The 19,105-nt window shown below is 39.6% G+C and overlaps 1 protein-coding gene and 1 long non-coding RNA gene across 2 annotated transcripts; both read right to left on the bottom strand.

The window, feature by feature from the left end:
- Positions 1-12,387: 12,387 nt before the first annotated feature.
- Positions 12,388-12,886, bottom strand: LOC137962276 (uncharacterized). Its single transcript, XR_011115116.1, has 3 exons — positions 12,816-12,886; positions 12,653-12,677; positions 12,388-12,503 (listed from the first exon to the last, which is right to left on the bottom strand). It is a non-coding gene; the product is annotated as an uncharacterized lncRNA (long non-coding RNA).
- A 348-nt stretch (positions 12,887-13,234) lies between these two features.
- On the bottom strand, positions 13,235-15,874 carry LOC137963109 (uncharacterized). The gene is made up of 3 exons (XM_068810287.1): positions 15,459-15,874; positions 15,291-15,374; positions 13,235-15,203 (listed from the first exon to the last, which is right to left on the bottom strand). The coding sequence occupies exons 1-3, from the start codon at positions 15,872-15,874 to the stop codon at positions 13,235-13,237; spliced, it is 2,469 nt and encodes an 822-aa protein (XP_068666388.1).
- Positions 15,875-19,105: the final 3,231 nt, after the last annotated feature.

Genomic DNA, 19,105 nt, shown 5'->3' on the forward strand with positions numbered 1-19,105 from the left:
CTCCCAATCCATAAGTCATTCTTTACAAAAATATAGCCTGTTACGTATGATAAACTACTTTACAGTCATCTATGATCGTTAAGTAAACTTTTGTAAATCGGCGAAATAATGACTTGTTTGACTCGAGTAAATATCCTACCGCACGTTTACTTGGGAATTTCATGTTATTATCTTTAAAATGTTTGGATCCATAGGTCATTTGCATCTTTAACATGTTTCAAGCATGCATATCCATTTTTTAAAACATATGTAGAAAAATCTGTTTCATATAAAATTCTGAGCTATTAGGGTTGAACTAGTAGAATTTCCCAAACTTGGATAACAAAAATTTTGTGTACATTTGTGGTGTGTGAATAAATTTTCTATACTTACATTTGTTATTGCTTTAAATTCTTTCCACACATAAACTATAAAAATTTTATTTTGTTATGATCTATTTGGCTATTATCTTTTTTTTTTTTTACGAGATGAAGGGGAAGTGAAAACTCAACTTTTGATTTAAGAAAAAAGTATTCATCTAAACTGTAAATCCACAACGCACAAATGTAGAGAGAGATAATTCCAAAACGTGTGTGTATTTTTTAGCGATTGTAAACTCTTTTTTCATTTTATATATCAGGTGCTGCAATTGTCGGGTAAAGGGAGAGGCAGAGGATTTTTAACTGAGTGTTGACTCCCAATCCATAAGTCATTCTTTACAAAAATATAGCCCGTTACGCATGATAAATCACTTTACAGTCATTGATGACCGTTAGGTCAGCTTTTTGTAAATGGGCAAAATAATGGCTAGTTAGACTCGGGTAAATATCCCACCTCACGTTCATTTGGGAATTTAATGTTATTCTCTTTAAAAGGTCTGGATCCATAGGTCATTTGCATCTTTAACATGTTTCAAACATGCATATCCATTTTTTAAAACATGCGTAGAAAAATCTTTTTCTTATAAAATTCCCAGCAATTAGGGTTGAACTAGTAGTTTTTCCAAAACTTGGATAACAAAACTTTTGATTTATTTGTGGTGTGGAATCAATTTTCTTTACATACATTTTTTATTGCTTTAAATTCTTTTCATTCATAAACTCTAAAATTTTCATTTTGTTGTAATTTATTTTTCTTTTATATTTTTTTTATTTACAAGACGAAGGAAAAGTAAAAACTCGAGTTTTAATTTAAAAAAAATATACATAAAAAATTTAAATATACAATACAACAATGTAGCGCATCTATCTGTCAGCAAAATCTCCGTGTTTCTATCCTTCCGCCAAGCGTAGCCGATCCGTAAAGGTTGCGGCGTCCCTTCCTGCCTGTGTGCGTTGGACAGCGCATATTTCTTTCCCCGGCTTCTTTGCGAACTTGGTACTAACTTTCTTCTGTCTTACCTTCTTCTTGAGTTTCCACGGCTATTTCCCATCGAAGTCCTTGGGCAGGTACTTGTCGGGCAGATTCAACTTCGAGCTAAGCTTTGCTGACTTGAAGGTCCAGGTGGAAGTAGTCAGAATTGCTGACAAGCAGAGCTCTAGTGAACCGACTTTCTAAATGCAATCACCGCATTCTTTCCCATCTCGTGACAAATATCAAAAGTGAGGTAGACTTCATTCATACCGTACTGGCAGGCACGATGATGAGGAGTGAACAATTTAGTTTGAACGAAACGAATAGACTGAGTGGAAATGAGAGAAGACCTAAGGTAAGGGACTTATCCCTGTCTTTTTCAATCACATTAGTTTATAAAAATGCCATTGCAAACAAGATATCGGGCTAACACTCGGGCACGCTTGCTCCTGCTCTCGGGCTAGCTTGCTACTCCTGAAGAAGCTCATGTTAGTAACGTTCGTGAAGCATACCTCACTCACTGCAGGAACTGATTGTTAACATTGATTTCTTCACATCGATTTCTCGTATAATAATAGCGGCGCGGGCATACGCGATAGGGCTTGCACTGCGCTCATGCCTGCGGCTCCTGCTTTAATTTAAGCTCTTAGCCGCTCGACTCGTACTTCTGTCAAGTGAATCAGACGAAAGAGCGCATCGCGTCTTCGTCTTACTCTTATTGATGTGCCCAAGCCCGAGAGCCCATAGCCCGACCGAGAAGAGGGCCGCTTACGGCTGCTACTTTTTGATTGGACGGGCCTTCCAAACTTGAGGGCGTCGCAGGATTAAGGGAGGGTTGGGGTTGTTGGGCTGGAGGGGAAATTGGCTGAATTAGCTGGAAAAAAAGTACTCTTTAGTACTTTTTTTATTTTCGGGGTTTTAAATTGATTTTGAGGGAAGGCAGCGGCCATAAGAGCAGACTGCGGATTTCCCGAGAATGCTGGATGAGGTCCGAACGATGGACAAGCGCCTGAAGAGGGCATATCATATAGTAATGGTACCCTTATTGGCCTTACAAGTAGGGGGGCTTCTGGCCCAACCTGAGGGCGGGTCCCACTGGAGAGTTGGCCAGGTCGGTCGCCCTCCCTCCTCTCCACGCCATGCTCCCTCAAAAAAGGGACCACACAAAGCCTGAAAAGTGCTCTAACGTTTGGAGTGACTCGCCTAAAAGTCGTTGGGGACTCTAGGTTATCAGTCAGGTCGTGGGAGAGTGGAAGACCAGGGACTCGGCGTGGATTCCGTATCAAGAGCTAGCCGAACACCTAGTCTCACTCTTTGATGAGGTGGTTTTCGTCCATGTGCCTAGAGACAAGAACAGCCTAGCCGATGCGATAGCTACCCTGGCCTCCATAGTAGAGATGCCTTTGTACCGGTCAATGGAATCACTCGTTGTTGAAAAGCTATATCAGCAGGCATACTTCTGAATCCAGCCCAGAAGACCGGAAGTACATCGAAAAGTCTTCCCCTCCGGGCTAGAAGCAGGTGTAAGGGAAGGGAGCAATCAAACGGCGCTGCGCTAATGCGCCTTACTGCACCACACCAACCCTCGCCCAAGGTAGCACGCTTCAAGCCTGCCCTATTGTTATAAGGCGCTTGATAGGCATGCTTCTCGCTTGCCCTATTGTTATAAGCGCCCAAGGTAGCAGCCTCTGCAGCTGCTCCGCTCGCTCCGACGATTCTACATACGGCCGGAAAGAGAGAGAGCTGTGTGATTGGCTATATAATTGAAATAATGGAAATGCTCTGTCGTAGCGTAGAGCTTCGCTAGCAGTGTCGAGCGAAGCTTACGATTCGACTGGAACGGCGGACCAGAATGGAATTTCAGAGCTCTCACGCTGCTATCTAAAGAATGAATAAACCGCTACTGAACGAGAGCGAGTGAAGTGAGTAAGCACGGAACGAGCCAAAGAGAAGTTGTAGCAACGAGCTACTAAGGAGTGACTGTGTTGAAGCTTCAAACTCCGAGCTCGCGACGACTTCGAGCGAACTCCACGAGTGTGCCGGAAAAGACATCCTCGAATCTGTGATAAGTAAGCGCCTGCGTTCAGTAAATCGCAATTCTTTGTGTGTCGGGCAGCGCGCGTTAAGATTCGTCGCGTGATTGTCCGGGCGAGATATAAAGCCAAAACAAGTTGGAGTTCCCCGTCATCACCTCGCCTAGATTCGGGGGCTTCATACCCTAAAGTAGCAGAGATGCAAGTAGCAGAGGCAAGTTCCAGCCGAGGTGGGAGATCTATCATATAAATATAACAAACCAGCACAGGTAGCAGTGGTTGACTGATGGCTCGAGTTTGCCCTTTGTCACTATCTAGCCCAGCATATCTGCTGGGAGCAGGAGCATATCCAAGTCCCATATTCAGTTGAATCAGATCTCGCAGCGCTCACTACTGAGGCGAAAGAAAGGAGCAAGATACGGCCAAAAAGCCGGAGATTCTCGCGCAGGAACAAGCGTAGGCCCGTAGCGCGCCCTTCACCAGTAAGAAGTGCTTTTCTTGGCGAAGCTGCAGTTCGCGGAAGCTGCAGTTCGCGAAAGCCAGCGAGCGCACTTCGGCTGTTCAGCCTCCGTTTGCTTCTTTAGCGCACTACGGTAGCAAGAGGAGCGGAGCAGCTTTATACAATAGGGCCTCTGCTGCCCCTTTAAGCAATAGAGGCGCTGCCCGTGCAATAGAGGCGCTGCCCGTGTAGTATCTAGCATTGATTCAAGGCTTTATTTTTGTATATTCCGTCGAGGATAATTAGTCCTGATTACAGGCTAATTATTTGTATAATTTTTATTTTAGATTGATTATAATATTCTGTATATAGCATTGTAAAGCTTATAAATTGATCATCAACTCCACCTTCGTATTGTGGTGGTTTTTATCAAATTCTCTCATGGTATCAGAGCAGGCGTTCTACCCTGTCTCTGTCGAGCGATTCTAATTTTTTTTTTTCTCCGTCGAGTTTCACTACCTCTTTATTTTATTTTATTTTCACGGTGTCTTTGTTCATCGTCGTCGTTGAAGAAAGACGACAACTTCGCTTTCTTGGCGAAGCCAGTGGTGGTGCATCCCATCGCTGTTCATCTCCCCTGATCGTCATCTGCTCCCTGCTATCCGACGCGAACCTCCAGCCGAACGCGAACCAATCTACCGTCGATCACTGTCCGACCGCCGTTTGCCAGTTTCTCCTTCACTGATGTATTTTCGGCTTTGCTGTTTCTCGCTTCGGTATTTACAGAAGACGTTGTCGCGCCTCCTGATGAGTTGGCTATCATCCCTTCATATCCTTCTTTACCCAAATTTATTTTTCTTTGTTTCGTCCACATTTATTCGCTTCGCTGTTTTGCCCAAATTTTTTTTCGCTTCGTTGCTTCATCCACATTTGTTCGCTTAGCTGTTTTGCCCAAATTTTTTTTTTTGCGCTTCGCTGCTTCTTTCCTCTCTTAACTCTTTGATCAAAGTCAAAGTCAAAGTAAAAAAAAAATGGCTCAGGCTTCTCCCATGGCTTCCAAATCTTCTACTCATCTTCTCCCTTTTAACACTCTAATCCACATAATCACCATCAAGCTTTCTTCCTCTAATTATCTTCTCTGGAAAAACTAATTTATTTCTCTCCTTGGGAGTCAAGAACTATTAGCTTACGTCGATGGTACTCTTGTCCCGCCACCTCGATTTGCACCAGCCACCTCTACCACACTCAACTCCACATTTCTTGCATGGAAATCAGCCGATCAAAGACTTCTCAGTTTACTGCTATCCTCTCTCACAGAGGAAGCCATGGCTACTGTTGTTGGCCTCTCCATTTCCCGTGATGTTTGGGTTGCGTTGGAGAATACCTTCAGCCATTATTCGAAAGCCCGTGAACTACGACTCAAGGATGATTTGCAACTGATGAAACACGGCACCAAACCAGTTGCTGAGTACCCTCGTACTTTTAAAGCCCTGTGTGACCAGCTCCATGCCATTGGTAGACCTGTCGAGGATATTGACAAAGCGCATTGGTTCCTTCGTGGCCTCGGTGTTGAGTTTTCCAGTTTTTCTACCGCTCGGATGGTTCTCACCACTCTCCCCTATTTTGCAGATTTAGTTTCTAAAGCAGAAAGTTTTGAGTTGTTCCAGCGGTCCCTTGAGCCGTTTGCCACCACTGCGGCGTTCACAGCCACTAATCGCAGTCGTACCAATACCCATGGAGCTTCTACTGCTTCCCGTGGTAACCACCGAGGTTGTACTCATTCTCACGGCCGCAACTCTTCCAACCGAGGACGCACCCACTTTGGTCAGGGTCGCCGTCCACCCCGCTGCCAAATTTGTAGCATGGAGAGCCATTATGCTAATCGTTGCAATCAGCGGTATGCTCAGACTGACTCCTCGGCTCATCTTGCTGAAGCCTTCAACACATCTTATTCTCTCTCCAGATCCGAGGTTGCTGACTGATTTTTGGACACTGGGGTTTCCGCCCATATGACCACCGATCCATCTACTTTGGATCAGTCCAAAAATTACACGGGTAAGGACTCTGTGATTGTAGGAAATGGTGCATCTCTACCCATTACCCACACTGGTATTTTTTCTCCTTTTCAAATATTCACTTATTAGATTTTTTGGGTGTTCCTCGTTTCACAACAAATCTTACCCACGGGAGACCGTTCCCCGTTAATTGAGTAGACCACGTCACGTTCTTTTGATAATCAGTCCTTCTTTCGGTGGTCAGGAAGGATGTATGTGAGGCCAACTACTTCCCATACACCAGAGACGAGTGCGGCTTTCCAATACGAGGAGAAGGAAGGGGGACAGGTACTTAATTTAAAAGCCATGTGTGAATTGAGACCTATTCTTTAGCCTGCTTCCCATGCGCGTTAGAAAGCAATTATCATATCATAAAAGAGCTACTCGCCACAGAGTAGGCCTACTAAGAGCAGATCATGAACCCAAAAGAATAGATACGATTCAGGGTAAGCCGGAGAGCTTGGCCCGATCCTACTCGATAAGGCGATGGATCGCGAGATTGACGATGCAATTATGCTGACCCATTCAGCTAATACGAGAAAGCGAGGCAATGTATATTGTGTTGAGAGGTTCCACGCGGAGATGCGAGACGGGTATTTATACGGATATGACCTTGCAGGGAGCAATCAAACGGCTGCGCTAACGCGAGGGTTGGTAGTGGCACTAGCTAGCGCACAAGCCCACTTGCTGCCATGCGCACATGCCCCTCTCGCGCGTCAAGCTCTTAAGCTACAGGGCTACGCACCTACGCAATAGAGGCACTCTTATTTGTCTGCCTCAAAGATTTTTTGACTTTTCTTTTGTTCTCTAGCAAACAGATATAAGGTTTTTAGTGAAAATCAACGGTGGAATTAATTGATCAAAATATACATATATAATATACATATAGAGAGAGAAAGAGTCTAAGACTTTTTTTGACCATCAGTGGAGTGCAAACCTTATACCAAAAGTCCTTCCTTCTCAAATATCAAACTTTTCCTTGCTACGAGCCTGACTGGCGCTCTAAGCCGTCTTTTTTGGAAAGGCTCTCTGCCAGCGTTGTTCCCCTTGTGGTGGTAATTCAGCGTACCCACAAAGGCGCTATATAGCATCCCTCAGCAGACAGATCCGCTTCCTTAGATGGCCCGGCACACTGCTCTATGCTTAGTGTAACTCTTGACTAAACCCTATCCAGACTCTCCGATCTACACCTAACGTGAGGAAGCGGCTTCACACGGAAAGTCTTCAGCCCCTCCCAGACGGAGATGCAGACGATTGGTGTCAAGTCAATGTCAAGTGAGAACATCCATTACTGTATTTCCTCCCTGATAGCATCACAGAAATCGTTCGTGCACCTCGCATGGATCACCATGCACTCAAACACTTTCTCCTTTTAGTAGTTAAAGCAAAAGTAGACCGCATTCAGTAGCAAACTTTTAGCCAAGGGGCCGAAACAAAGGGTTTAGCAAAATCACTCGCTTCGGATGTGCAGGAGCGGTTCCTACGCCGTGCTGACGCCTTTTTCTTTTATGTTAATTTCTGTTGATAGAAGGTAGGGGCAGGCATGCGGATACAGTAAGATCGATATCCTGTTCAGTTTGTGGACAGCTATGCCGAAATGAGGCATGAAGAAAGACTGCGCGATCGCAAAAAGACATCAAATCAAACTCCGACCACGCAGTCTTCCTTTTTTATAGAGAGAAATTTCATTAATTGAATTTCTTCTTAACCCGAAATGGCTGAGGGGAGGATGGGCATACAAAGAGCCCTCCGCGAGTCCTTCTTGCTTGCTTTGTAAGTTGTTTAGCCGTGATGGCAGGATTCTTTTTTCATAGACCAATACCGTCATGGATTCTCCTCTTCTGATAAAGACAGAGAAGCTGTGATCCTACGTTGATTGGCTTAAAGTGCCAAATAACGAATTCTAGAAGCCTCTGGCAGTTGAATTAATTGGTGATCAGCCTATCTTATATGCTTTCTTATGCCTTTGGAGTGCCTAAAGACAAGTGAACGAAGTGGCCCTTTGGTAAGGGACACGAGTGAACGAATTCAAGGGAGAATTGAAACCGCTTACTAGTGAGTGAGGGTGTGAGAGCACGGTAGGTCGGGAGTGAGACGAGCGAAGTGAGGCTGCTCGTGCCGTCCGTACGATTCGAGGGGGATCAGTCTGCAAGCCACCTAACCAGGGTGGTAGACGAGATGCCTAACCGATTGGACCGCAGCAACTCCGTTAAGCCGACCGAAACCACTGTGGTGGTGCCGAGGCGCTAGAAGTACGCACAACACACAAAGGTGTAACCGGGAGCGAGAGAACTGAGAGCGGCTTGCTTGCCGCAAGAAAAAGGCGAGGTGAGCTGCATGCAAGGGTGAGACACCAATGGCAGGGTCAACTAGCGAAAAAAGGCCAAATATCGGCCTTGAAGAAAGGAACCTCACCTCAAATGGTTTGGCTTTTGCGCAGCGTCCAAGCGGGCGGACAAGAGCATTCGGAAAGAGAGGTGTAAATCATCTTTACCAAAAGAAGGTTGCCAGGCCGTAGGTCATAGTCAGGTGAAGGAAAACCCGTTGGACAACCAAGGGTGCGAATGAGACTCACTGTTCCAGTCTGATCCCTCGTCAGGCGCAAGGCCTCCATGGGTGAACACAGGAGGAGGTAGAAGTGAAGGCAGGGCGTGGCTTCCACGTGGCGGTGCAACCAATCAGGTCGAAGAACGTTCGACTATAGTAATTGCCCTGAATTCCCACAGGTAGGGCGATGACCAACAATTCTCGTAGAATAGATAGAGCGGGCTATTCTACTATCCACTCGATAACGAAAGCAGGGTCTCATTCCTCCTGTAGGCTTAGTATCGACCTTCTGATGCCACGGTTCTGTAGAAGATCACCTTCCCTCCAAAGGTGACATTGAGTCTCTTCATCATCCAATTGGCATTTTGAAATTGCCAAATCCAAGAGCTCCCTCCCCGCAGACGGAATCAGTGACTCTACCTCTTACTGATAAACAATGCCGATAGTTCATGAGAGGCAGAATGGCAGAACAGCCCATTCGTAGCCGCCCCTATTTCGCTTGGACGCTGGTACTATCCCGCTCCTTCAATCATTTCTCTTAGTTAACGGTCTTTCGTTCTAGCATCCGGTCTGGTCTCCGCATCTAACACGGTGAAAGAAAGGTGATTCCGGAGCTAAAACAGACAGCCCAAAGATAGGCGGGCACCTTGGCGTCCAACCGGTGCTATGAAAGTCGATAAACTCAAGTTGCCATGTAGCGAGACACGAGACTCAAAAACTCAACGAACTCACTCCCGACGCCTCTTGGTAAAGTGATCAGTAATCTCGTCTCCTTCCCACTCGAAGGGGTAAGCATTCCGACGCGACCGGAAGGTGGGCTTTTGGTGGGCACGGTAAAGGACACGTCCAATAGTTTGGAATAGGGAATTTTACCAAAATACCTATTTAAATTAACTTATTTATAATAATAACGAAGACCAGAAAATATTTACAAAACTACCAAACTTTGACCAGTCCACTGTATATGTGGACAGTCAAAGCCGACACGTAAGCTTTGACTGCTTACGTGTCGCCCCGTCATCACAGCGGCAACGTAGATGAACACATAGGCTGCCACGTCGTTATTATTGACATGTCATCCGCCACGTCATGATAAAATTTTGAATAAATTTTTAAAAAATTAAAAAATCAAATACACTTTTTATTACCTAATATCTGAAATAAAAAATTATTTTTTAAATAAACAATTAAAAAAATAACTCTTACTTATTTAACACCATTTAATATCAATAAAAATATTTATTAATTAAAAAAATTATCGTTATACTTTTTATTACTTTATATTTTAAAAAATAAAATAAAAAAAGTAAAATATTAGATTTAAAATATTTATAAAGAAAAAAAATCTTACTCTTAAGTCTTACCACATATTATTGATATAAAATATTTATAAATTAAAAAAATATACAAAAAGTTATTTTAGAGTTTAAAAATACAATTTATTTGTATACTTTTTATCACTTTATTTAAAAAATAATAATGTTTACAAATTTAAATATTTATAAATAGAAAAAATCTACCTCTTACCCATTTATTATGAATTTAAAATATTTATAAATTTAAAAAATCTTACTCTGAAGTTTTACCCATATATTATCGATTTAAAATATTTATAAATTAAACAAAATATACAAAAAAATTATTTTAGAGTTAAAAAATACAATTTATTTGTATACTTTTATTACCTTATTTAAAAAATAATAATATTTATAAATAGAAAAAATCTACCTCTTACCCATTTATTATGGATTTAAAATATTTATAAATTTAAAAAATCTTACTCTTAAGTTTTACCCATATATTATTGATTTAAAATATTTATAAACTAAAAAAATATACAAAACAATTATTTTAGAGTTTAAAAATACAATTTATTTGTATACTTTTATTACCTTATTTAAAAAATAACAATATTTATAAATTTAAATATTTATAAATAGAAAAAATCTACCTCTTACCCATTTATTATGGATTTAAAATATTTATAAATTTAAAAAATCTTACTCTTAAGTTTTACCCATATATTATTGATTTAAAATATTTATAAACTAAAAAAATATACAAAAAAATTATTTTAGAGTTTAAAAATACAATTTATTTGTATACTTATATTACCTTATTTAAAAAATAATAATATTTATAAATTTAAATATTTATAAATAGAAAAAATCTACCTCTTACCCATTTATTATGGATTTAAAATATTTATAAATTTAAAAAATCTTACTCTTAAGTTTTACCCATATATTATCGATTTAAAATGTTTATAAACTAAAAAAATATACAAAAAAATTATTTTAGAGTTAAAAAATACAATTTATTTGTATACTTTTATTACCTTATTTAAAAAATAATAATATTTATAAATTTAAATATTTATAAATAGAAAAAATCTACCTCTTACCCATTTATTATGGATTTAAAATATTTATAAATTTAAAAAATCTTACTCTTAAGTTTTACCCATATATTATCGATTTAAAATATTTATAAACTAAAAAAATATACAAAAAAATTATTTTAGAGTTAAAAAATACAATTTATTTGTATACTTTTATTACCTTATTTAAAAAATAATAATATTTATAAATTTAAATATTTATAAATAGAAAAAATCTACCTCTTACCCATTTATTATGGATTTAAAATATTTATAAATTTAAAAAATCTTACTCTTAAGTTTTACCCATATATTATCGATTTAAAATATTTATAAACTAAAAAAATATACAAAAAAATTATTTTAGAGTTAAAAAATACAATTTATTTGTATACTTTTATTACCTTATTTAAAAAATAATAATATTTATAAATTTAAATATTTATAAATAGAAAAAATCTACCTCTTACCCATTTATTATGGATTTAAAATATTTATAAATTTAAAAAATCTTACTCTTAAGTTTTACCCATATATTATCGATTTAAAATATTTATAAACTAAAAAAATATGAATATTTAAAAATATGATAGAAACATTGAAACAAAAAATGTTAAATTGTGGTCAAGGTACAAGAGATTGTTAATGGGAGTCATGGCATCCCAACATATTTGACATAGTTTCAAAAGACTCAAATTACATTTCTTGAACCAAGTTATAATACACCCAATTTTTCTAACAAACTTCATAGAGGACGAACTAAATAGACTCAAACTGTTCATTCATCATCATAATGCTCCTTTTCCTCATCATCAGAGTCATCCTTCTGCTAAGTAGTTTCATCAATAAGAGGGCCTTGCCTGAAATTTCTTCATTTAGATAAACATATCGGTCTTTGTCAAAACAACTTCCTTCTCTATTCTGAACAAAGAAAAGCACATTGAGGCATGAAAGTGAGGGACCATGAAACTAGTGCGACTTTCATTACAAAAAAAGTTAAAGAGGGAGAGAGAGTACTCACCTTTTACAGTGTTATCGCAATGAAACTCATCGGCATGTTGAGACTTAATTGTCATTTGAGAAATTCCTTTCATGCCCATCTCCTTGATGGGCATCAACACCCTGCACAATTCATATACAGCAAAAACAATTTGGCGAACAAAGTGAGACATCTGCATACACAGAATCCTCCCCTTTCTGTAGAGAAGAGATGAAACCCTCCACCAGCATTTATGGCTGCCCACGTTCCTATGTGGGCAGCCATAGAAAAATGGATCAGCATTCAACAAGAGCAAGGATGAAATGATTTTACACAACTCAACAACAAACTGAGCTTGTTAAATAATATTAAAAGAGTTCTAAGTCATCTGATCAAGCTTCCAAATAGTAATCCTAGTCTCTTATATCTACAAACCTATTCTAGTAACCTTCTCTCAGATCATTCATGGCATATTCACCAAAATTAAAACAAAAGGTACAAAAGCTAGCATTATTCAAAAGTACTTTACAGATCAAGGGAATAATATTCACAACCATAACATGTGCAATCCTACACCCAGTGGCCCAAAAGGTCAGTACAAAAAAATATTGTAGTTACCACTAGAAGATCCTCCTCCTCTAAAGCTTCTACTAGTTCCACTATCTTCTTCTTGTCGAAGACACCATATTCCATGAGAAATTGACATATGCGACCCCATTTCGTGAAATCAAATGGATGCCTATGTAAATAATAAAAGCCAAAAGACACAAACAAGGATAAAAGGACAAGTTAGTTCCAACATGGAGAATTAAATAATTTGGACCTATAATTACAATAGAAACCAAAAGGGTTGAAAAGACATTAGATGTAGCTGTTTAAAAGACAAACCTTTCAAGCATTAAGACCACATTTCCTGAAACAAGACAAACCTTACAAGCATTAAGACCACATTTCTTTATAAGCATTTCAAGAAGCAGCTTGACCTGATTTGAAAAGACATTGGATGTAGCTGTTTAAAAGTGAATTATCTCAAAAGTTGACAAGTTCTTACCTGCTGGACAAGTTCTACAAACAAATCCGGAGGACCCATCCAAGTTTTTGATTGATTATTTCTAGATGGGAAGATCAAATCTTGAACCTACATGAAACGAGGAAAAATAAACCTTAATGCATTCAACTAAGTACTCTATATATTGAAATGAAACAAAAAATACAATGGAAACGATAGAATTATTACCAGTCTTTACACGAATGGTAAATCATCAAGAAACTCAACCACTGACGTGCCCTCATCTTCAAATGAGGGTTACCAAATGGGCACTAACCACAACTTCCACCCACTAAGAATGGCTACAAAATATAAAATTTTAAAATGACTGATTAATACATATAGAATACCACAATATAAACGACAGTTATCAATAGTAATACTTAAATTTCATGAGTAATGTAAATGTTCACCTTGGATTGCTACTTCCTGGAGTGTTTATCGGGGCGAGCGTTAACTGGCGGGTTTCGACATTTTCTAGAGTTATGCCCCGATTGTTTACATGTACCACAAAAATAGGTACCACGTTCTCCTTTATCCATTTCTGTACTTATACGAACTGAACGTGGACGACCTGGTTGCTTCCTTGCAATTGGTGGAACAACTCGAACACCCGTATTAGGCCAATAAAGTTTATCTTTATGAGGATAGAATCCAATTGCATATGTTCCTCTATATGCCTCTGTTGTATACCAACGACTACACAATTGATTGAAATCATAATTGATTTTTGCACACACTGCAATGGCATGGGTACAAGGAATTTGTTCCATTTGAAAATGGTTGCACGTACATGTCATATTCACCAAATCAACCTGATACAACCTTCCATCATCCATAGAAATTTCGTACATATTATTCGTATACTGTTGTACACGACATGCTCTTGCTTTATCCCTCTTATTTTTCAGAGAAACATCAACAGAGGGAGTACAAAATGATGTCATCTTTCTTGCAAATTCATGTCTTTCCACAAAATATTTATTCAATCTATGAAAAGTTGCTGCCACCAATGCTTGAATTGGAAGCCTTCTAGCACCTCTTAGAACATTATTAAAGCTCTCAGACAAATTGGTGGTCAACACACCAAAGCGAACATTGCCATCGTGTGCCAATGACCAAAACTCAGGTCTCAATGGTCCTTCTGTCAATAATTCTTTTGCTCTCTCACTTTGTTGCTCAATCAACTCCATCGTACGATCAAATTCAATAATATTTGTCTTCCTTGCTGCAGACCATATGAGAGCATTCAATGTATCATTTTTGAACGTCTTCTTGAAATTGGCAACTAAATGATGCACACAAAAACGATGAAAACATTCTGAAGGTAAAAAAATTTTCTGGACCGCCATTAATAAACCCTTTTGACGATCTAAGATCAGAGTAAATGGTTTTTTTCCTTTAATAACAAAACGATCTAGACAAGCTAAAAACCATTCCCAACTTTTTTGATTTTCTGATTCAACAATAGCAAAAGCTAGAGGAAAAAGACCATTGTTCCCATCAAGAGTAGTAGCAATTAACAAACAATGAGGATACTTCCCATATAAATGTGTTCCATCAACACTAATAAGGGGTCTACAATATTGGAATCCAGCAATGGAAGGCCCAAATGCCCAAAAAACACACTTAAACATCCTTTCATGGCCAAATTCTTCAGAACACAGTATAAATTCATTAGCTGGATTCGCCTCTTTTATTGCATCTAAAAACCGTGGCAAAAGATTATATGATTCATCCCAATCACCATAAATTGCTTTTATAGCCTTGCATTTTGCTCTCCATGCTTTCGCATACCGGACAGAGATATGATACTTATCTTTCATGATCTGCTGTATATCATTAGGACTCAAAGTAAAATTCGTCCTCACTGTTGGCATAATGACTTGACAAATGAAAGATGATGTACACACTGGATTATCTTCACGAATAATACTATTAACACAAGTGTGATCTCCACCATACTTTCTTATCTTAAATTGACGAATCATTTGATCACATGATGCAAAAACACTCCAAGGACATCCATCTTCACCACATTCAATTTTATAATCACAACTGCTAGACCTTAATGTCTTATACTTAACATGTCTTTCAATCGAGTATTTTTTCAAAAAATCTACCATTTGGGACTTATCCTCAAATATTTGACCCACGCTGATATTATTTGATGTTGAGTCTAAAACATTTATTATTCTAGAATCATCTTTGATACATCTAGTATTAACCTCCCAGGCATCTTCATATATATCCGGGTACCCAATTGAATCTGTTGTTTCAACTCTATTTCTATGAACCCCGGCTTCGAATATCTCATCCCCATCCCCTTCACTATCTTCTGAACCAATATCATAATCACTAAAACTATCACTATCATCATCATTAACCACCCTGAATAAACACAACAATAAACATAAAAATCCGAGTAGGGATAACATAAATATCACACATTTAACAATGAAAGGGTAAAAAACTTACAAGGGAGAAGACGTTCCACACTCAGACAGTGATGCAATAGACGAGGGGTTCAAAAACCCCACTTCACGCCCTTGTGTATTAAACCTATATAGATAATAGTTTGTACTTAAAAACAAGTCACGTAAACTTAACTATTCATATCATAAATATACGAACATAAATACTTACTCCTGTGTACGTGGTAATTCTTGTTCTTGGGGACAAGATGTTTCACCAATAAAGTTTCGATTCCTCGTACCTTCCCTTCCATGGGCCCTTTGTCTTAGGACCTTTTCTAAGAAAATCTCAACCATAGATCGATTACTTGAAGCCATCTCAAATAATTCAATCAAATCATTATCATTTTCCACCTTTGAGATAACAAAAACCCCGTCAGAAAATGGAATTTTGGCCTTAATAAACATTTGATGAGTATCACCATCCCACCCCGTGAATCTGTACATCATTACTAAGAATTCACTAAACTTAGTCGAAACTGCAATCCTTTTCATTTGTGATTCACCTCCATCATAACTATCAAAATATCCAGACCTCTCCTTCAATTTTCCATTGTATCGACAGAAGAACCCAACAACTGACGCCATATTATCTATAAAAACCATACATTAGTAAGAGTTTATTTATGCAAAAAATTATCTAAGTTTAAGTTTTAATTTTTATGATTAGTCCTAACAATGCAAAAACACACCTAAGTCCAAATTCACCGAACACCCCTGGTAGAACCCCATATGACTTCGCAGTCACTACGAACCGTACCTCGTCAGTGATGGGGGTTGAGCTTCGTTGGCTAATGGATGCCCATGCAGGCAACTCAGCCTAGTTTGAACTGGACCCAACCTACTCTTAATCAGATTCTCTACCCATCCCTAGGGACACGTGGAAACTAAATAAAACATAGACAAAAAAAATACCATGTGGTGGTTATGTATAACACCCGAATCTCCTCACCACATGGCAAAATCATTCCATAACACTTCATAATTATTCAACAACATTCTACAACATTTAAAAATCAATCGAACTAATTCTATAACAGATGACTAGTCCTAACAATGCAAAAACACACCTAAGTCCAAATTCACCGAACACCCCTGGTAGAGCCCCATATGACTTCGCAGTCACTATGAACCGTACCTCGTCAGTGATGGGGGTCGGGCTTCGTTGGCTAATGGACGCCCGTGCAGGCAACTCAGCCTAGTTTGAACTGGACCCAACCTACTCTTACTTAGATTCTCTACCCATCCCTAGGAACACATGGAAACTCAATAAAACATAGACAACCCACTTTCCATTACCCATCCTAGTAACTAGGGCAAACATAATAAAACAAAAACAAAATAAAAAAACCCATGTGGTGGATATTTATAACACCCAAAGCTCCTCACCACATGGTATGATCATTCCATGACACTTCAAATTTATTTAACAACTAGCAACTAAAAATCCTGCAAATCTTATCTCAATAGAGTAAAATGCAACTTCATAAATCAGAAAATTAAACGAAATTAACTAAAATTAAACTAGCAACTTCAAAAAATACAACAAATTATACAGAAAATCCATTAACTAAAATTAAACTTTGCAATAATTTTAATTTATCTGCAATTGACAGAAATTTCATTAATATAAAATCAGAAATTAAACAATAAATCACAAAAAAAAAATACTGTAATTAAACACCTAAATTCAAATCAACATTATAATTAAACACAGTAATTAGATTCAATTAAAAAATGCCCTAAAAAATCACCCTGATTCGGCTTCTGAAATTGAAATTCGGGTCTTCGGTCTCGAGAGAAGGGGTGGCGAGAGAGTGAAATAATAGGGTATTAAGAGAGGGGACGTAGAGAGGAAATTATTGGGTTCGGTTTTGAGAGAGGGGGCGACGAAGAGATGAAATGATAGTTTTCGGTTTTGAGAGAGGGGGCGACGAAGAGATAGAAATGATAATTTTCGGTTTTGAGAGAGGGGTGGTGAGAGGATGAACAGAGGGGAACGGAGAAGAAGAATGAGAGTCTAGGTTGAGGCGAAGAGAGAGCGGTTGAGAGGGGGGCGTCGTCGAGGGCGAGGCCGAGGCAGCAGCAGCAGCAGGGGAGCGGCCAAGGTCGAGCGGCGGCAGCAGCAGAGCGAGCGGCAACAGGGGAGCGACGAGAGGAGGCGGCAGCAGGGGAGCGAGCGGCAGCAGAGCAGCCGAGACGATAGGCGAGGAGACAGCGCTGAAGAGTTTAGAATGAAAAATTTTGAGACGAGAGGCGAGGAGACAGCGCCGAAGAGTTTAGAATGAAAAAAACTTGAGGGCTGACGTGGCGCGTGCTTACGTGGCCATTGATGACATGGCTAAAAGAAAATAATAAAAATGACATGGTAAACTACGTGGCAGATTATGTGTCAATAATGATGACATGGCAGACTCTGAATTTTTATTTTGATGACGGGGCGACACGTAAGCTTTGACTGCTTACGTGTCGACTTTGACTGTCCACATATACAGTGGACCGGTCAAAGTTCGGTAGTTTTGTAAATATTTTCTGGTCTTCGTTATTATTATAAATAAGTTAATTTAAATAGGTATTTTGGTAAAATTCCCTTTGGAATACTATTAAGGTTTCGAAGTTGACAGGGGATCAGTTCCCTTGGCATCGGTTCAGTTCACTCGAGATCCGTGCTCAATGCTCTACTCAATCGGTATGGGCTCAAGGCTCAACGCGATAAGGGATCATAGGGAATGGTATCGATCTAAGCTAGGGTATGGGCTCCAAGCTCTACGGTATTCAGTACAAGGCGATCAAGCTAAATTTAGATTCAAAGGCCAAAAAAAGGTGGGCGATAGGGCAAGTGCTCCGCGCTCTAAGCATAAAAGACCCTCTTTCTTAGGAAGACTTCTTTCTTAACATGTTAACTTAACTGCAATAAGGGAAGGTCAAGTGCACGCTAAGGGTACGATAGCAATCCGCCCTAACAGGTACTAATGAGTCATAGGCTCATAGGACAGGCGCTAAGGGAATCAAATTAGGAGTTGTGGTCAGGGCATGAAACCTATCCGATATCTTTTAGTTTTCAATCTATAAGCTCTGGAACCGAACCATATGGACCAATCAGGCAGGATTAAGGCCTGCCATGGCTTTCAAGCTGTCGGGTGACGTTGAAGTGACGATCCAGTAGCTTGAACAACTCCGGGAACAGGATTTCTCCTCAAGGCAAAGTCCGTGTTCGCTGCGCTAGAACGAGCTGGTCGAGAGATGCGCAGTGGGAAATCGCTTCAGTATGGGGTGGAAGTTTCTTGCCCCTTGCTATGGGAGTACTAATCTAGAGAAGCGAGCAGCAGTTTTAGGGACGGGCTGGCCCTGGGACTTCGTCAGCGAAAAGAGCGCTATTTCTTCCCTTCCAACCTCCCTTACAAAATCCCACCTGCTACCCTATATTCTAGATTCTAGTGTGGGTTTTTGCCTTTGTTTCAGCGCTTGTTTCAGTCTTTTCGGATGATTAAGTGGGAATGTCCCTTAATCCTCTCTCTTCCACTTTCCACTTCCCGGCGCTTTACTAGTAAGGGGTCATCAATATCTCTCACCGCCAGAACCTCGCATTTACGGCTTTCGCAGCTAAGGCCTTACTCGGATCGACTACTTAAAAACGGAGAGAATCTTTCCATTGAACTGCCTTGAGCGTACTCCACCTTCATGGGATCCGATCCGTCCCCTTGTCTATCATATCTCTTCCTCTGGCTTGATTCTTTGCTCCTCCTGGTACAAAAGAGCCTTCCACTGGTCCTTTGTTGGCCCTCCACAGTAGCTCTTACTGGTATCTGGTTCCCGGTT

This window comes from Aristolochia californica, unplaced genomic scaffold, assembly GCF_029961685.1.
Source record: "Aristolochia californica isolate CCGP_79_NKW_82.1479 unplaced genomic scaffold, dmAriCali1.0.hap1 SCAF_4, whole genome shotgun sequence".
Taxonomy (NCBI): domain Eukaryota; kingdom Viridiplantae; phylum Streptophyta; class Magnoliopsida; order Piperales; family Aristolochiaceae; genus Aristolochia; species Aristolochia californica.

What these genes read in the sequence shown, in the direction of transcription:
- LOC137963109 (XM_068810287.1), bottom strand. Translation starts at nt 15,874, where the DNA reads ATGGCGTCAGTTGTTGGGTTCTTCTGTCGATACAATGGAAAATTGAAG. An exon ending in GAATTACCACGTACACAGGA is followed by an intron (nt 15,375 to 15,458) that starts GTAAGTATTTAT and finishes TTATCTATATAG; the next exon opens with GTTTAATACACAAGGGCGTG. An exon ending in TGTGGAACGTCTTCTCCCTT is followed by an intron (nt 15,204 to 15,290) that starts GTAAGTTTTTTA and finishes GTGTTTATTCAG; the next exon opens with GGTGGTTAATGATGATGATA.